Source organism: Daphnia magna, unplaced genomic scaffold (assembly GCF_020631705.1).
Source record: "Daphnia magna isolate NIES unplaced genomic scaffold, ASM2063170v1.1 Dm_contigs130, whole genome shotgun sequence".
Lineage (NCBI taxonomy): Eukaryota > Metazoa > Arthropoda > Branchiopoda > Diplostraca > Daphniidae > Daphnia > Daphnia magna.
Genome location: NW_025533133.1, coordinates 70,125 through 85,091, shown reverse-complemented (window position 1 = coordinate 85,091; position 14,967 = coordinate 70,125). Strand labels below are relative to the sequence as shown.

Genomic DNA, 14,967 nt, shown 5'->3' with positions numbered 1-14,967 from the left:
GGAGGGAGTCACGCGGTTTGATAGGGGAGGGTGGAGTTAGTCGGGATGGTAATAATTTTTTCAACATACCCGTCACATTTGAAGATAGAATATAACACTATTTGGTATCAATACTAGTATGGTTCTTACCCAGCTCCCACAATTCTTTTGGATTTTACGCGTCATTACTAGTGCCGCTATGAATTTTTAAAATAATCTCAAATTTATGGGCAGGGCCACAACAAAGAGGTTGAGATACCTTATTTGTACAGTTTTTTTTTTCCCCTACCCTTCAACCCATATTTACTTAACTTTTCTTCTTAACATCAATTACTATTTTATCGCGATGTGGCATACGGTTGACAAACTTATTATTCTTAACGTTTTAACAATAAACGCTCAGTATTAAGCAACTTTCTGACTTGTTTGGACATGGAAATTAAAATTCATCATTTCCCTTGTAAATATGGGCGGAGGGGTAAGGTGTAAGAAACAGAATAAATTGATCAAACAAGGTGTCTAAACCTCTGCCATTGGCACATACTATCCGCCAATACACAGTAAAAAGACTGGTTTTTAGCTACGTTATGAAACTTTCAGCCGCCACTGTATAAACGGTTGCTATAAACAACACAAATTAAATTGAGATTTTTCAAATGTTTTTAGTATTTTTAATCCCTCCATCCCAGTCAACTCGCCTTTCCGCTCACCCCCACCCTCCCCTACGCAGTAAACCAACAACACTCCGATCTCAAACAGTCAAACGATCGGAACGCCTAGCGGGGAAGTTCGGATCTGTGTCCGATCTAGACATTAACTGCCATTCAACGTGCGCTTCAAAGGTCATCTAGTGAGACAATCGACAACTTGTCTTTTAATATAGTCGACTTCTCTATAGAGGTTTTTCCATTTGGTTCGTGTACGTAGAGGGAAAAGTCGTGCGGCTAGTCGACTAGTGCGCACCATGGCGGGGGATAGCCGAAACTTGCTGCAGACTTTGCTTGATCCAACCAATAGACACCGATTCTTAGTAGGAACCCAGTCTATGTCTTCAGTTTTATACACATATGCAGGTTTCCCTAAAAAAACATAACTGTTATTCTACGTAAACGATTACAAATGTAATATGAAATAAACCTGAAACAAAATGATCAGAGCAAACAAATAGTTGGGATATATTATAATTCCTTTTTGACAACTTCAACCACTCGGCTCTTCTTCTTTCAATGAGTTCTTTCTCAATTGAATTACTGTTAATGTTGCATTCTGGCACTTTGAAAAAACTTCGGCGATCTCTTTTTTTCGATAAGTTGAACATATCAAACAAAAAGCTTTTGTCATTTTAAACACTTAAGAAATCAAACAGGTTTCACTTTTGCTGCTGACAGCCTGACAGGTTACAGCACATGGCCTTACGGTGTCTATTGGTTGGATCAAGCAAAGTCTGCAGCAAGTTTCGGCTATCCCCCGCCATGGTGCGCACTAGTCGACTAGCCGCACGACTTTTCCCTCTACTTACACGAACCAAATGGAAAAACCTCTATAGTCGATTGTCTCATGCACGCAAACCGAAAACCCCGTTCAGGAACCCTTCGGGGTAACTCAATTCGCGTAGAGTATGAAAAATCACTGCTAAATGTAAAAATTTAATTTATCCCGTCAAGAAGAAACGGTATCAAGATTCGAAGAAGCCGTTGGCCATTCGAAAGTAAAAACGTTACAGACAGACCACAGTGGCCACCCCTTTTTCAATAGAAGACAATCGCTCTTCGAGCAACAACTTGTTTTTTATCCTGTTCGTGCAACATTTTGAATTATGCAGTGATGTCACATCTTTGGGGCTGAGCCCAATGATTGGATCTTTACTGGCCGGATTACTCGCCGTTTATTATTAGATCTGGCGTCAATCGCGTTTTGTTCGACTTATCAACGCCATTCCCGGACCAGATGGTATTCCGTTTCTCGGCAATGTTCTTGATTTAAATGTTCCAAACGATGGTGAGTGCTACACGCTTTGACTTAAATTTGCAATATGTTCCATTAAACTTTCGGGTTCCAGAGGTGTTGAATATTGTCAATGGCGACTGGGTGAGGAAGTATGGAAGTATTTACCGCATTTGGTTCATCATTCGTCCAGTTATCCTCATTACATCACCAGAATTGCTAGATGTAAAATCATTTCTTTGAACAGCGATCGGAGATTGTTATGCACCTGCATTTTGTTTTCTGTCCATTTAGCCAATTATGGGAAACTATAAATTCATTGAGAAACCGGGCGAGTACGACATCTTTACTCCGTTTATCGGCAAAGGAATTCCTGTGGCAACAGGTGAATTTCAAGTTACGCTACGTCTCGTTGGGCTTTCTTATCATTCTATGTTTGTTTTCACAGATGAGCGATGGAAGAAAAATCGTCGTCTACTTAACCCAGCTTTTCATTTTCAGATCCTCAACCCTTTTGTGGACGCCATCAATAACAAGGGCATAAACTGTATAGAGAAATTTGAAGAAGCTTTAGAAAATCACAAAGGTGGTGAAATGGACGTCTTCCCCATTATTATATCACGCAGCACTTTAGATATTATTTGCGGTAACTATTTAAGTTCTGTGTAGTATTTTTACAAAGCCACTAAAACTTATCAAATTTAGATACTTTTATGGGACGAAAGGCACAAAAAATGAAGAAAAGGCGCTCTTTCTTAACAACCTTGAGGGGCAAGTGACTGAATTTTTAGACATTGTTTGATGTTTACCTAAGAAGAAAGAGAATGGAAAAATTATGTAATTTGAATGTAATTAAAGAATGTAATGTAATTTGACTTATGTAGTTTCAAAAGGATTTTCCAACAACGCATTGTCAAACCGTGGCTTAGGATCAATTGGTTTTTTAAACTAACAGCTCCATGATGGAGCTGTTAGTTGCAGCTGTTCCTGCAGGACGCGAAAATGCCCGGTGCGTTAAAGGCCTCCATCAGTTTTGCGATATGGAAACTCGTAAAATAAAAGCAAAAGAAGCGTTTATGATGCACCACGTTTTATTTGGTGACAAACTCCTTTTATTGAAAGATAATAAAAGAACGCCGAGAAGCATTGGAGCGAGAAGCGACCCAAATAGAACGCAATTCAGCAACAAAATCTTGTCAAATGACCCTAACAAAGGAGATTGCTTCTGAGAGCGATGCTGAAACAACCGATATTGGCAAGCCAAGTAAAGAGTTTGTTTTCCCAAAGTTTTTTTAAGCACACAATTTTACAGCACTGGAATATCTTGAAGGGAAAAAATTGCTCTTTCTCGACCTGGTCTTGACGGAATTGGGAAAGGAACACTTTAATGAAACCGATATCGGATATGAAGTCAATGCATTTTTAGGCACTGTAAGAATTTTTTTTTTCAATTTTGCCTAGAACGATTGCTGAATTTCCCTTTTTTTTTGTTCTGTGCAAACAAAGAGTCAAACGACGGCTTTGGCTTTTACATAGTTCCTTTACTTGATCGCGAAGAATTGAAAATTACCTGAGGGATCGCTCAGCGATCCCCAACGGTAATTAGGATTATATATTGAAATAACGGATGAGACCTTAAGCACCTACGGATGATTCCTTTACAACAACACAATTTATGAAAGACTGGATTGAATATGAACAACTAAGGCAAAATGCAATTCATTATAAATAGAATTCGTCAATATTTATTAAATATATCCATTTTTAACAAAGGTGTAAAGTTGCTGCACTAGAGAGAATAGCGCTCGGCCCCGCGCTAATCGGGGAGCTTTTTAGTCGATCCGGTGCGGGGATAATCTTAATCGGGGAAGAGATTTCGGTGCTCGGTGCGGTGATATCGGTGATCGGTGCCTTCCCCGATTATCAATGAATAGTGATCTAAATTGGCAGTTGCCCTACGGCCAACAAGAAAAAAATGTGACCCAAGTCACGTGATTCTCGTTGGCCTATCAGAACTCAAGGTCACTGGTAAGACTAACCCCCTATGGCTGTAGCGGTGCTATCGGTGAAGCACCGATTATAGCACCGTTCCGCACCGAAAAAAGAAATCCCCGCACCGAACTTCCCTGATTCATTTTAATCAGGGAAGCTTAGCGGTGTCCCCGATTAGAATGTGATCGGGGCCGAGCCCTAAGAGAGAAGACAAACGTGTTTAATATAATGAAATAGGCAATGTTGCGAAAGGCGCAAATTTCAAAAAATTGTGAATTTCAATCACAAATTTAACATATAAATAATGGCTAATCTAGATGAATTAGGTATTTAAGGATAGGGAATTAAATTAAGCTTAAATGAAATCAATTTCTGGACACATTGATTGGTAATTTTATAGATAACGAACGAAAAACCCCAATTTTTACTATACTCTCGGGGGGAGAGTCGAGGGGTCTTCTATACTAGCGAACCTGGCGGGGAATCTTGGGACCCTTTACTGAACACCCGCCGTTTATTCCAAGAGACTGTGATAGCGCGAGAGTGTACCTTTCCTATTACCGTGGTGCAACGTAGGATGTTTTACTGCTCTATAAGCGATACTTTGCTATATTCATGTCACAAACACAAACAAAATATTACAAACAAGTTTACTTCACATCCATAGTTACAGATGACAAAACAGCCCTTCGGGAACCTCTCCAAGGAGCCGCGGCGCATTAGTAGCAGTAGAGGAGAGTGGGGTTAATTGAGACACAGGGCAATTGAAACAAAAATTGTTTCTCTCGCCGTATACGAGGGATTTTCATGAAAAAATTAGGGTTAATAGAATGAGTGGGTTTACAAGATTAGAAAAATTTACGAGTTTTTTTATTCAAAACTTTTTAAGATATCTCGAAAAAACTGTTTTTTGTTTCCGTCTGTTAAGGTCCCAAGATTCCCCGCCAGGTTCGCTAGTATAGGAGGCCCCTCGACTCTCGGGGGTATAGTAAAAATTGGGGTTTTTCGTTCGTCGAAATTGAACACTGATTTCAATTTAGTCATTGGTTTTCTCTTTAGACTAGCCGTTTAAAAAATTAACGAAAACAGTTCTGTTAGCGCACCAACTTCCTTTATGGTTTTTAACATGTAAATGAAAAACTATAACACCAATAGAAAAATAAACCTGATTTCCGTGATTTTCATTCAATTCTGAATCTAAATCATGTATTTTAAGCCAAATTTGAAATTTGGCCGAAAATGAAAAAGTGGGAAGGGTATAGCCTTTCCACTTTTGTCAAAATCGGCAAAAAATGACATCTCTTGAAATTCTCAAAAAATCAGACGACATAATCGAAATTGAACGCTGATTTCAATTTAGTCATTGGTTTTCTCTTTAGACTAGCCGTTTAAAAAATTAACGAAAACAGTTCTGTTAGCGCACCAACTTCATTTATGGTTTTTTAAATGTAAATGAAAAACTATAAGACCAATAGAAAAATAAACCTGATTTCCGTGATTTTCATTCAATTCTGAATCTAAATCATGTATTTTCAGCCAAATTTGAAATTTGGCCAAAAATGAAAAAGTGGGAAGGGTATAGCCTTTCCACTTTTGTCAAAATCGGCCAAAAATGACATCTCTTGAAATTCTCCAAAAATCAGACGGTATAATCGACATTGAACGCCGATTTCGATTTAGTCATTGGTTTTCTCTTTAGACTAGCCGTTTAAAAAATTAACGAAAACAGTTCTGTTAGCGCACCAACTTCATTTATGGTTTTTAACCAGATCAGCGCACGCCTCATAGGACATGTATACGGAGTCTGTTTTGCCTTTTTTAGCAAACGGTTTCCGAGATATTATGGCGAATTGGCGACCATGCCGTACCCTATCGGAAACTTCCTGAACGGAGTGAGGGCCCCTAGTAAAAAGTGGATCAAACGGCGTTCCGTAGTTGCCCCTTTTTATGTAGACGACCATGATCGAAACAATGGAGCTCACACGGCCTGTGAAATAACCTGTCCGTTGCCGGGCGACGCACAAAGCCTCGCCTTGAAAAATAACTTCACGGCCTGATTTTTCCCTATCCTCATGACCGACGCGCCATCTCTCTGAAAAAAAATCTCCAGAAATGTCGAGTCGCTCTTAGATTGCTCCGCATTCCTTTATTGTTGAGCCGATAATTGACAGGACCCCTTCGTTAATCTCCGCGTTATCTCCTCTACAACATGACGTCAAGTTTTGCGACGCAGCATCTAAAATAAGAAAACGTATAAAGGATACGTACGAGACCCTGAAATCGACTCGAGTTGGCTGACTAAACTGCTCCACACTCCTTCGTCGTTCAGCCGATAAAAACGGGGACTCAACCGGGAGCTGCTGAGTTATTTCCTCTACAAATGGAGACCAATCTCAGCGGCAGAGCATCTAAAAAAAAAACGAACGAAAGATTAGTGCGGACACCCCTGAAATCGCCGCGCCATCAGCGCCATCTCTGGGGTAAAGTCTCAGAAAAAGTGTCGGTCGATCCACCGGTCGTTGTAGAAGGGTAGGGGTGCCTGTATCAGGGGGTTGGGAAATGCGAGTTTTGATAGAATCCCTATGGGGAAATTGCCTATTTCATTATATTAAACACGTTTGTCTTCTCTTTAGTGCAGAATTCATTATAAATAGAATTCGTCAATATTTATTAAATATATCCATTTTTAACAAAGGTGTAAAAGTTGCTGCACAAGAGAGAAGACAAACGTGTTTAATATAACGAAATAGGCAATGTTGCGAAAGGCACAAATTTCAAAAAATTGTGAATTTCAATCACAAATTTAACATATAAATAATTGCCTAATCTAGATGAATTAGGTATTTAAGGATAGGGAATTAAATTAAGCTTAAATGAAATCAATTTCTGGACACATTGATTGGTAATTTTATAGATAACGAACGAAAAACCCCAATTTTTACTATACCCCCGAGAGGTGAGGGGCCTCCTATACTAGCGAACCTGGCGAGGAATCTTGGGACCCTTTACTGAACACCCGCCGTTTCTTCCAAGAGACTGGGATAGCGCGAGAGTGTACAGTATCCTGCACAAAAATCCGAACACCGATTTAATTTTTTTAAGCCACCTATTGGCGGCGTAGCGGGTTTTTGGTTTTTTTTAAGGGGGAGGGTAGACGGGGTGATGGACACGACAGGGCAGGGTTGGGTAAGTCTAGACATTAAAAAAAAAATGCCTTTAGGTATTACGCTTTAAGGCAAGTTACAGGTCAGGACATTTTTGCAACCCCCAGGGTGGTGTGTTTTTTTAAACGACAGTTGGAAATTTAGGGCTTGGGCTTGGTAATGTTGCTTACCGAAACAATTTAGCTTATCTTCCAGCTGCCTGTGAATGTTTACGTCGGTGTCAATGGCGTAGGTGTAGCGTTTCTGAATGTGATGCAGGAGATCGGTGTTCGATTCCAGATGAGGTGATGAATTATTGTGGTTATTTTACGAGCAATTCTCGTTCATATATAAAACAAACTTTCATTGAGCTATATGTGCTTTTTGTTTGTTTATTAAATAACTTAAAAAAATAATAATTTACTTCGTTCTAAGAAAAATAATATTCCCAGCATATGCGAATGAAGAATATTATAAAGATACCAATTATATTGCAATTCTTTATCGGGAATCGAACACTAAATTCCGCGGTCGCAATTAGAGGCTCTACACATATGCCATCGGTATCGACAAAATTGTGCACAGCCAGCTGTGTAATTTATTTTGGGTAAAGAATATTACAGAGCCTAAATCCAACCTTTCCAACTGTCGTTTAAAAAAAACACATCACCCTGGGGGTTGCAAAATGTCCCGACCTGTTACTTGCCTTAAAGCGTAATAGCTTAAGGCATAAAAAAATTCTAGACTTACCCAACCCTGCCTTATGTGTCCGTCACCCCGTCTACCCTCCCTCTTAAAGAAAAAAACCAAAAACCCTTTACCCCGCCAATAGGTGGCTTTAAAAAATTAAATCGGTGTTCGGATTTTTGTGCAGGATACTGTACCTATCCTATTATATCGTGCTTTAACTATTACATCCAAGTGGCCGTGGTGTCACTGGCGCAAAAGGACGCAATGGCTCGAAAATCCTTGGTAGTTCTGCGGAGCGCCCAATTGTGCACCCGTTAAGTGGTAATAGTAGTATAGGTACAGAAAATAATGCTAGCTCTCAGCAGGCAAAAAACATGTTTACTGTAGCCTACTGCTACCAGTCGACGTACTATGCCCTGAAACCTAATTCCAACCCACCAGAAGTAAGTTACAGATGTTAGAAGCCATTTTATGTTTGTTTGATTGACTGAGTTTATTCTTACAGTATTACTTCATAACAAGAGGAACGCTTCCACCCCAGTACGCACAAACCATAGGACTTCCGGAAGCGCCTCGCATGGCTAAGTTTTAGAGACGGTTTTACTGCAAAGCATGTAACTTACCCGTTTGCTCACCAAAGTGTTCAAAGAATTTCTTTTACGGTGTGACATGATTTTAGTTTTTTCTTGCCAATCAAGATTTCAAACCAATCCAACAGTTGCAAGCTGAAGCTGTTTATATGTGAATGTTGTACTTCTGTACTTTTTTTATAACTGCCAGAGCAAAGAAAAAGCTTTGTTTTAATGTAAACAAGACACTAAGCCAGTTTTAACGTCAGCATTCTCTTGCCCTATGTTTATACTGTCGTCCGTCCAGCGGCGAAGTAAAAGGTAGAAGACCACAATGCATTCAAGAAGATTTTATGTAAAGATACCGGCTGTCTGTTCATACAAATCGGAAGAAAATTAAACAAAGATAACACACTAAGCCCAGACAAGAAGAAAAAAAAGGTAGACGTAGTATTGTTTCAGTCAAAGTTTAAAAATCTAATTAAAAAATGAACTTACATCCAGTACACTGGCGCTTGCTTTTGCGAAGGACTCGCCGGGCAGTGACGGGATTAATGATGAACATGTCTTAAGGGTGATGACGAAGCCATGGTAGATTTTAAACCAACCAGTACAACCAGAAAGAAAGGGAAATGACAATCGTTTGGTTATTTTTATTGCGCACCACGTAGAAGACATTCAAGGCACAATTAGTCGACGATCAAGTAGAAGAGAAATGGGCTACGTCTAATCACAATGTTGGGAAGTTTACGAAACAAGTTTCGTAGGTCACGTTCCATGTCGGTAGGACGGTGTTGCATGCTAATATTTAGTCACGCATCCGAACTAATTTTTCCCTTCTTGAATCGCACGGAACAGGGTGATCGAAATGTTGAAAGGAAAAAAAGACAAGTAACAGCAGAGCACAAAATAACCTCCTCCCGACCCCAGGCTTCTTTTTTCAGTTGCTTTTCGTTATTTATCGTTCTCCTTCTGCTTGCCCATTGTTTTAATTATATGGCCATATACTCGTCATCAATCATCACATGCGCCCAAAGGCGTCACCGTGTGATTGACCCTTTATGTTCTTCTCCTTCTTGTCAACTTAAGGACTGTTACTCAGTCGCTTGAATCGCTCGATTGTTGCTTTGCGAATTCAGCGGCAAAAATAGCAGCAGTTGGTAGATCGGGGTTGCTGTGAGGCAGTTCTTTCCCTCAAATCACTCAACTTCTAAGCGACGACGAAAAAAGAAATAATTTAACGAACTTGTCCACTTTCTCGTTTCTCTATAGACGGGAGGGAAAGGGGGGCGAATAAGACCCGCACGAATAAGACACGCTGTCACCCACTGACAATGATCGCCTCTTCATACAGGCAAATTTTTTGGCTTACATGTTTCATTTCCTTCCTCAAGGAAACATTTCTTTTTTTTTTAAAACTCGCTTCTTAATATAATTATATTTACTTTGTAAAAATCTTTAAAATATTCTCATGGATAATAAAAGTGAATAAATATATACTGATTAATCCTAATACATAAAGCACTTTGTGATTTGTTTCATCGAAATAGGCGGTAGTCGTATAATACGCGTGAGACCGCGTACGTCGTAGTGCGCGTGAGCGCGAAAAATGGTTTGGCGTGGATTCAAGGCATATGCATAAAAGATAGTCTTTTTTTTACTTCATATTTAAAATCAGCACAAAAAGTTGAATATATAGTAATATTTTCATAATAGAAGGCCCCAAGCGTATGGGGATATTTGGCGTTGAAAATGTTGAAAAATCGGATTCGTTTCCTGTTTAAATCCTTCGTGCTTTCTAATTTCACCTATGCATTCATCACGCCAACTGTTATTCGATGGAAACTCATGGAAAGAATCACGTTTTTTTTTTAACTGGTATTTGCACACCTATGCACTACGCAACTTTTTGTGGCCATTCTGTAGACAATAGAAACACGTGTAAACGTGAAACCCCGCGTTAATTCAATAATGTTCGCTCTCCTAGATTGTAGCCTTACAGAAGACAAGATTTCTGTACATTCAACAGGTTCGAAAATAGAACGAATGATATTTATTTGATTGTTATGCTTGCAAAAAAAACATATCCGTTTCATAACTAATTTCCCTTAATTTTTTGTTTATTTTTTCATTTCATGCCTCAATATTGATTATTTATTTTACAACGAGTTCGATTCTGAACGCCAGATGACGAAGTCTTCACCTACCTTTTTCGTCTTATTGGCTCTCACAGGGGTAGGGATAGGAATTCTGGCTACACCTCGGACACCTAATACCTGCTTAACGAGTTATATTTTGGCGACTTTGAGGTAAGCGGATTTTAGCTAGAAACGGGTAAAAGCTTTCCTTTCACATTCACTCCGCGTTAGATTCAAGTCGAAAGTTTACTCAGGACAATCCTATTTTAGTTGTAAAGGAAAGTAGACCGATGAGTTTGTCTCTCATGGTCGATTGCCCCGAGGAATATTGGGTACAAACCGGTACAAACCAAGAAGGTGAAAATGGACTACTTTTTGTGTGTGGAAAAGGTCCGCTAGGTGATAGTGGGTAAGATGCTGGATGTTCACTAGAAGAAGACAGACTTATTTCACAATCAAAACTATATACAACCATTGATTTTTGTGTGTTCATTCGATCATGCTTGAAGCTACGTGGATTGGATTCAGCCCGATGATTGGATCATTACTGGCCAGTTTACTGGCGGTCTATTATTTTGCGTGGTGTCGATCGCGTTTTGTTCGGCTTATCGATGCACTTCCCGGACCTAAAACTTACCCCTTTTTAGGAAATATTCTCGAACTGAACGTTGCTCACGATGGTAATTGCATTTGCTTAGAAATTTCACGTTTTATTACTACCGTCATGGTTTTTTCAGAATTGCTGAGAAAATCGTCCTTTGATTGGATTAAACAGCATGGTAGCATCTATCGAATTTGGTTTACAGTACGTCCCATGGTCGTTATTGCTTCGCCCGAATTACTAGAGGTATTACACAGTGCGAACGTAATTTAAGATAGCAGTTCAATGTTTTGCACATTTTTTTTTTCTTCTTTTGGAACCGTAGCCCATTTTGTCAAGCCATACGCTGGCAACCAAAGCCGACGAGTACGATTGCTTTATTCCTCTTCTGGGGAAGAGCATCCTGGTAGCTAAACGTGAGATTTGTTTTTTATTTAAATAATGAGTGGAGAACGGCCAAAGTGTTTTATTTTGACGTATCATTTCAGCTGAGGAATGGAAGAAAAATCGCCGTCTTCTTAATCCAGCTTTCAAAGGTCAAATTCTCAACAGTTTCATGGATGCCTTCCACGACAAAAGCCTTCTATGTGCGAAAGAATTTGAAGAAGCTATCGAATCAAATAGCGGTGGTAAAATTAACGTTTTCCCAATCATGACGCATTGCACCCTGGATATCATCTGTGGTAATCTCTGAATTAGTATAAGATATTGAAATTTGTGAAATAATGGCGAGCTAAATGTTTGGATTCAAAAGAAACAGCCATGGGAGGAAAGACGTTAACCGGTGAAGACAAAGCGAGTTATATTAAGAACCTCCACGGGTTAGTTAATTCTTCTTCGATAACGTTAATCGCGAAAGTATTCAATCATTTTGTTACCAAAACAGTTTTGAGAATATTTTCCTACAACGTCTAAAACAACCGTGGCTTCGATTGGATTGGCTTTTCAAACTAAGCGGACCTGGTCGTGCAAACGAGCGATTCGTAGGAGGACTTCGTGATTTTAGCAACATGGTAAGTGATGAAAAATTCTAACACGCAGAATATTGAGAAATGATGTGTATGATAGTTAATCAGACATCGCCGTGAATTGGTTAAACGAAAAACAAAATTAGCACAAAATGATTTGTCTGAACGTGATGTAAACCCAACCGACGAACTTCAAGTAGATGATGATACAAGTAAAAACGATGAAATTCAGGGATAACGATATCATTTACATTAAGAATTTTAACAATTGCAGAGAAAAACCTAATCTTTATGGATCTCCTCATAAAAGAAGGGGATCTCAACGGTAACTTTAATTCTGTTGAAATGAGAGATGAGGTCAGTTTGATGATGGCTGCGGTAAGAAACATTTTTCTACTTAAAGATGTTTCAATTGACGCAATATGTTACCATATCCAGGGCCATGACACACTAGCTTTAGCTTTCACCTGGTTCCTTTACTTGATCTCCAGGCATCCCGACAAACAAGTACGCATTCCATGATAGACGCCATCATCTACAGTAACTATGACATCATTTTTACACAACAGAAACTTTTAATGGAAGAGTTGAGCATCGTTTTTGGTGATTCGGACCGACCGTGTACGGTACAAGATTTAGCTGAGCTCAAATATCTTGAATGTTGCATCAAAGAAACATTGAGACTCTATCCGAGCGCCCCTTTTATATTGAGACGTCTGCCGGAAGACGTCGAAATTGGTGCCAACCTATGCATCTGTTGATTTAACAAGCTATGACTTTAAAATCATACTACTTGTTTACAGGTGGATATGTTTTACCGAAAGGCGTTACTATTGCCATGCTGATTTATGGTATGCATCACAACCCTCAAGTTTACCCTGACCCGGAAGAATTCAAGCCGGAACGCTTCTTCCCAGAAAACAGTGTCGGTCGCCATCCATATGCTTTTATCCCATTTAGCGCTGGTCCCAGGAACTGTATTGGTACGATAACATTTCGTTTTGAGCTATTTCTTCGAAATCCAATTCGTGTTCGTGTGGGTTTTCATTTCAAAATTGTTTGCAGGACAAAAATTCGCCATGCTCGAACTTAAAGTGGTTTTAGCTCATTTACTGCGTCGATTCCAGTTTTCTATCAGGGATCCAACAGAACCCAAGATCATACCTCTCCTTGACACTACGCTAAAGCCGAAATCTCCAGTTAATCTTATTGTCACAAAGCGATTACTTCAAGCATAAAAAACTTGTCTATCAGCTTATTAAGGTCCGGAATTCCGTCGTCATTAAAATGATTAGTTTTCAAAGTCCAAAATTATATCTTACCATTCTACAGTAGGGGAGGGTGGGGCTAGTTGGTACAATTTTTTTAATTTCTTCTCTGGTTTCTTTAATTTTTCATATTTTGACACCCAAAAAATTGTAAAAGAAAGCTCAGATAACCAGCTTTTTCGTGCTATTTTTTAATTTGATCTACGTTGAAGAATTCATATCGAAATCAACGTTCAAAAAGCTAAAAAAAATTTGCCTACATGCCCCACTAACGGGGTAAGTTGGCAGTGGTAGTGGGGTAAGTTGGCCACATGTATTTCAAATACGGATTTCAGTGAAATGTTGATGTTGTAAACAAACTAGAATAACATTACAATAAACAAAAATCCTATAGTTATTTTAGAGTGGGAAACTCAGAAATAAGTTGTGATAACTTACATAAAGATTAATAGCCTTAAATGCAAAAAATAAAAAATAATATACATAATTCAGGCAAACATTTCACAGGTGAACATCGTATAAAGTGAAACACTTAAAATTTGCAAAATTTTGGCCTCTAATGCATACCACTGTCCACCATAAGTCATATCTAGCAAAAATTCGACTTACAATTCCCTGACATTTTGACAGGCCATGTACTATACATATGCATGTATAATGCCTATGCCGACATGCCCCATGTTGCAATGTATCAACTTGCCCCAGTCCGGGGTTTATTCAAATAAAAATTTTTATTACTCCTTTGTAATTGATTAAAACAAATCCATTGTTACAGTTCGATAGAAGACACAATTTTCTATAAAACTAATATTTTTTAAAAATTATATGCATACCAAGAAAAGATAAAATTGATGAATACCAAGCACGCAACTATTGTGGATTTGACGCAAAAAATTTCGTTATTTTCTATTTCCTAAACTATTTGGGATAAATTTATAAAACTTTGCAAAAATGTGCGCACGATAAACATCTTTGACTATGAATTATTTCAATAAAACCTCTTTCACACAATTCGTCTAAATTAAGAATTGCAAACTTGCCCTCCTGCCAACTAGCCCCACTCTCCCCTAACCTCTTTTGCCAGTTAAGATATGAAATATATTTCAAAATAATAAGCCAAACTTCTCGTTCAAATCTGTGTTCTTTTAAGCTGACACAGCGTATAACTATAGAGTTTAATATTTAAATCTATATCACCGATTAATGTGAGATGTCAGAGGCCGTCGGTTACGAACACCATTTTTCAATAAAATCAAGCGTTTCGTGAAGTTGGCGATTGTCTGGCCAGCGTTTGACCGCCTCCAGGAAACGATTCCAATCTTCTCGATTCGTTTCTTTCCTCTGTGCTGGAAATTTGACAGGCTGTCTTAACACAGGGTAACCCGTCAAAACACATGGCGTTGCAGGCGGATCCGACGACTTCTTCCAGTTAATCAAACAGGCTTCATAAACTCTGCGCTCATCCAGCTGCGTGGTATCCATTCAGTCAGTGGTATCCAACAACTCCTATATAATTTCAAGCCAAACTTACCTGTTCGATGCGCTGATCCAACGAGACAGCCAACACCCATTCTTCTGCTTGCTCTTTAAGCGCCCCGTTGACACACGGCCTGGCCGGTATGCAGAGTTTATCAAAAGGAATATCCGTCTGCTCGAAATCTGTGTTATCCAGCAG

At 39.0% G+C, this 14,967-nt stretch overlaps 2 protein-coding genes and 1 long non-coding RNA gene across 6 annotated transcripts; all 3 read left to right on the top strand.

Annotated features, from left to right (window-relative positions):
• Window positions 1-1,974: 1,974 nt before the first annotated feature.
• Window positions 1,975-3,626, top strand: LOC123466991 (probable cytochrome P450 4s3). The gene is given in 10 exon segments (XM_045167042.1): window positions 1,975-2,148; window positions 2,218-2,308; window positions 2,372-2,569; window positions 2,629-2,649; window positions 2,652-2,694; window positions 2,808-2,861; window positions 2,917-2,932; window positions 3,046-3,187; window positions 3,236-3,354; window positions 3,430-3,626. Coding segments are annotated over 10 exon segments (915 nt in total). The 3' UTR covers window positions 3,487-3,626.
• Window positions 3,627-7,955: 4,329 nt separating this feature from the next.
• On the top strand, window positions 7,956-8,569 carry LOC123466981. The gene is made up of 2 exons (XR_006641583.1): window positions 7,956-8,191; window positions 8,254-8,569. It is a non-coding gene; the product is annotated as an uncharacterized LOC123466981 (long non-coding RNA).
• A 2,137-nt stretch (window positions 8,570-10,706) lies between these two features.
• Window positions 10,707-13,472, top strand: LOC116929157 (cytochrome P450 4c3). Of its 4 annotated transcripts, XM_045167024.1 has the most exons (13): window positions 10,707-10,864; window positions 10,965-11,135; window positions 11,193-11,302; window positions 11,382-11,472; window positions 11,545-11,739; window positions 11,811-11,877; window positions 11,943-12,069; window positions 12,125-12,236; window positions 12,299-12,402; window positions 12,463-12,531; window positions 12,594-12,762; window positions 12,828-13,007; window positions 13,090-13,472. In XM_045167024.1, the coding sequence occupies exons 2-13, from the start codon at window positions 10,988-10,990 to the stop codon at window positions 13,260-13,262; spliced, it is 1,545 nt and encodes a 514-aa protein (XP_045022959.1). In that variant the 5' UTR covers window positions 10,707-10,864; window positions 10,965-10,987; the 3' UTR covers window positions 13,263-13,472. The 4 variants fall into 4 exon arrangements, with proteins under 4 accessions (XP_045022959.1, XP_045022958.1, XP_032792206.2 ...); XM_045167023.1 differs by lacking the exon at window positions 10,707-10,864 and having other exon boundaries at window positions 10,871-11,135; window positions 11,817-11,877; XM_032936315.2 differs by lacking the exon at window positions 10,707-10,864 and having other exon boundaries at window positions 10,871-11,135.
• Window positions 13,473-14,967: the final 1,495 nt, after the last annotated feature.

Excerpts from the sequence above, each read along its gene's own strand:
- LOC116929157 (XM_032936315.2), top strand. The coding sequence starts at position 10,955 with ATGCTTGAAGCTACGTGGATTGGATTCAGCCCGATGATTGGATCATTA. Across the intron at positions 12,403-12,462 it reads TCAGTTTGATGATGGCTGCG|GGCCATGACACACTAGCTTT; the intron begins GTAAGAAACATT and ends TACCATATCCAG. Across the intron at positions 12,763-12,827 it reads GCCGGAAGACGTCGAAATTG|GTGGATATGTTTTACCGAAA; the intron begins GTGCCAACCTAT and ends ACTTGTTTACAG.